General features: G+C 40.7%; 1 protein-coding gene across 1 annotated transcript in view; it reads right to left on the reverse strand.

Moving 5' to 3' along the window:
- Positions 1–449: 449 nt before the first annotated feature.
- The window catches only part of LOC104546486 (retinal dehydrogenase 2), a 44,754-nt gene continuing 42,005 nt past the window's right edge, over positions 450–3,198 (reverse strand). Inside the window, exon 8 of the mRNA XM_010191890.1 lies at positions 450–581. Coding sequence (XP_010190192.1) covers positions 450–581 — 132 coding nt within the window. The remainder of the gene's footprint in view (positions 582–3,198) is intronic.

Raw genomic sequence — 3,198 nt, forward strand, 5'->3', positions numbered from 1 at the left:
TTTTAAAAATTATCTCCATTTAGAGGTACTATCAAAACAGCTTAACAGAGGAATAATGCACTGACTAGATTAGCAACTGAAGTGTAAATTAAAGCCCTCACTTTCTGGAATTGCTGTGAAGCAAAAAAAAATCACAGAATTTCCAGATTTAAAGCACTAAACCACCTTGCAGCAGAGTTTAGGATGGCAAATGTGTATGAGACCAATACCACTGTCTCTGTATGCTTGGTTATGACTTTTTTTTCCTGTTTTCTTCTTGTCTGTGAATCTGTGGGTTCAAACATTGTCTTTTCATAAAAAATACCACACCTTAAGGCTGCTTCTGTAAGATTAAAAAGTGCAATTAGATGCAGCTGTATTGGTCCATTTCACTTTGAATGAAAGATATGCCCTAAAATGAAAACAAAACAGAACCAAACCAAACCAAAAAACCCCACACAAACATGTTTTCAACAAAAATATGGAAGGGCTGGCTTACAATCAGCATCTGCAAAAATAATGTTTGGGCTTTTCCCACCCAGCTCCAGTGTAACTCTCTTCAAATTACTCCTTCCAGCTGCTTCTTGGATCAGCTTCCCAACCTGAAAGGAAATGGGGACACATTTTACAGGGAATGTAGTCATACAGTTCACTTTAACAGCCAATGTTGGCTACCACTGGAATGGAGCTTTAAATAATCCAGCAGGTTCTTCAATCCAAACAGATTCTCATAAGCAGTGGACAGCCTTCCAGGTTTTGGATTATTTTTTTCTGTAAACTGAGAGGAGATAAGGCACAGCACAAAGTGTTGAACCCTTCACCTGTTTGTATCTATGCTAAAATGGCTTGGGGCTTTCTTTTAGGATACCTTAGGAGGGCTGAATTAAAAATCTGAAACTGGTGTAACTAGAATTATTTCCATCCAAACCAGTGATATGTTCAAAAGGTTTTAGATACTATTATTAATAGATTTAATGATATAATTTTTAGTGGAAAAAATGGATCTGATATCTGAGTATGAATTAAGCATGTAGTAAGCTTATTACTATTCATTAATAATAACAGATATAATATTTCTTTATATAGTCCAGGTGTAAGTTACCCCTGATGATCACTGCTTTTAGAGTGCATTTAAGTCTTACTACTTATATTATAAGTATATACTTATACTACTTATAAGTCTTACTACTTACTAAACTGCTAGTGAACCTCTTGGTAGGAGGGTATTTGTTCTCCTCAAAAATACAGTTTTCAGTGTCCAAAGGTTTAAGTAATTTGACCATGAAATCATGATCCAGAGTATGTCAAATTCGGATGAAAGCATCAGCCTTTTCTGCAGGATTAACAGCACACAGCAAGAAGTTACAAAAGCACCATCCCAGACCTGACCCTCAGCTGCACCGCAGATAATCTTCATACGGGTGGAGGAGGTCAAAAGCACCCCCAAACTGTCTTTGCAGTTCGTGGGGTCAGCTGGCGCAGAACACAGCCCTGCTGCTGGAGCAGCCACAAACTGCAGGTTTTGCCAGGGAACACGAGGGTACATTAAATGGAGTAGCAATCTCGCAGCTATATTTGATGTGTTTCCACGTCAGTATGGTTGGAGAGGCAGCTGTGCTCCCTGGAAATTCTCCTCTCCCTGGATCAATGAATCAAAAATAGATCAGGTTTTATACTGTGGCAGTGTAACTATGCCCAGTTTGCAGCTAAGGAAGTAATGACAGGTAGATTTAGGTCCCTACATGGTAAAACACAAGATTAAAAGTAACGAGTACTGAGAAACTTTTGAATCTTGTAAGTGCTTTCTCTTAAGTGGAACATGTTTTAAGGTCACACAGAAAGTTAGATGCTAAGTGAGATGGGAGTGAGTCCAGAGCTGGACGTTTTTCTCTACATAGTACTCTGGTCTTTCTTGCTCATTTCTGTTTCTCAGGTCAGGTGAGTGAGATTCCCTGCAGTAAGGGGTTAATGGGTGAGAAGCTGAACCTCTCAGAGAACTGAAGGCAGCCTGCCGAAGAAAGTGAAGTCAGCACTGCAGTAATCAGAAAGCAAATGAAACAGAAACCAGGGCCCCCACAGAAAAAAACCAAAGCAAAACCCCCACAGGATAATGAAGGAATTGACAACGACTTCATGTACCTTAGTGATTAACTGTTTATCTGGTGATACTACAGTCGAGTGTGACTGAGGTTCTTTCTTTAAAAAAATGTATTTAAAATTAGTTCCTTTGCCCCCTGTATTGATGGAATGGAGTGTTGACATTATCATGAAATTTTCTGCATATCCCCTTAATTGGAGCTGATTTTATTGCTATGTTTGACTGACAGCCAGAAGTGAACAAGAAAAAGAAGGACCCCTTCTGCCCTCCACCCCCAGCACATACATTGAGCACATCATCTGGAAATTCCAATCTCTCAAACTGTGCTGAAAATGTATACTGGAAACCACAGAGAGTGCTGTGTTTATATCCAGTGCCAGCCAATGCCATTCACACCCTCCCTGCGTTGAACCTCCCTCTCTCAAAGAACAACCACCACCTATTTCTCCTCAAAAATTCATAGAGCAGAACAGACCAAGGAAGCCAGAGCAGTGTGTCCAGCCCACCGTCTTTCCACCTTCCATTCTGAGACTCCAATGTCAAAACTCTTTTGTCCATGTAAGTAAAGATTTTGAAAGGATTCTGTGCAAACAAGTAATTGACAAATATGCAATTACGTATATGGCAAATACTAAAGTCCGAAGAGCTTGGAGACAATGGTGTTAATTTGGAAAAGTATGGTCCAGCGTATTGTTAATACAGGGAGGTCGTTGTCAAGTTTGCAAGTATAAACTTAACAGACAGCTTCACTGTGTCCTTCCCATTTGAAATCAGGGTAGACATCAGGATAGCAGGGCTCATGCTGCTCAGCCTTTTTGTTCACTGTGCTCCTATTGTGCCCTCTGCACTTACAGGTTGAGAAAAGTCTTAGTGAAAGCACCAGCGCTGCTGTGATTATTTAGTGACAAAGGCAGCCTTTTGTGACTGACCCTCTCTTTATGGAGAAGGACAGCATGAAAGGGATAAGTGATAGTGTTCCAATCTGTATGGTCTTTCAGGACATGCTTCCCATGGTGTCGCTCAGCTATATCTGTGAGCTCCCAACAGGCAGTACAGCCCTGTGAGGGAACGCTGGAAGAGAGGACTCCCCCACAGATAATGGAGCTGTGCAATTATTCAGC

The sequence above is a fragment of the Mesitornis unicolor genome, unplaced genomic scaffold (genome assembly GCF_000695765.1).
Source record: "Mesitornis unicolor isolate BGI_N332 unplaced genomic scaffold, ASM69576v1 scaffold18599, whole genome shotgun sequence".
Classification (NCBI taxonomy): Eukaryota; Metazoa; Chordata; class Aves; order Mesitornithiformes; family Mesitornithidae; genus Mesitornis; species Mesitornis unicolor.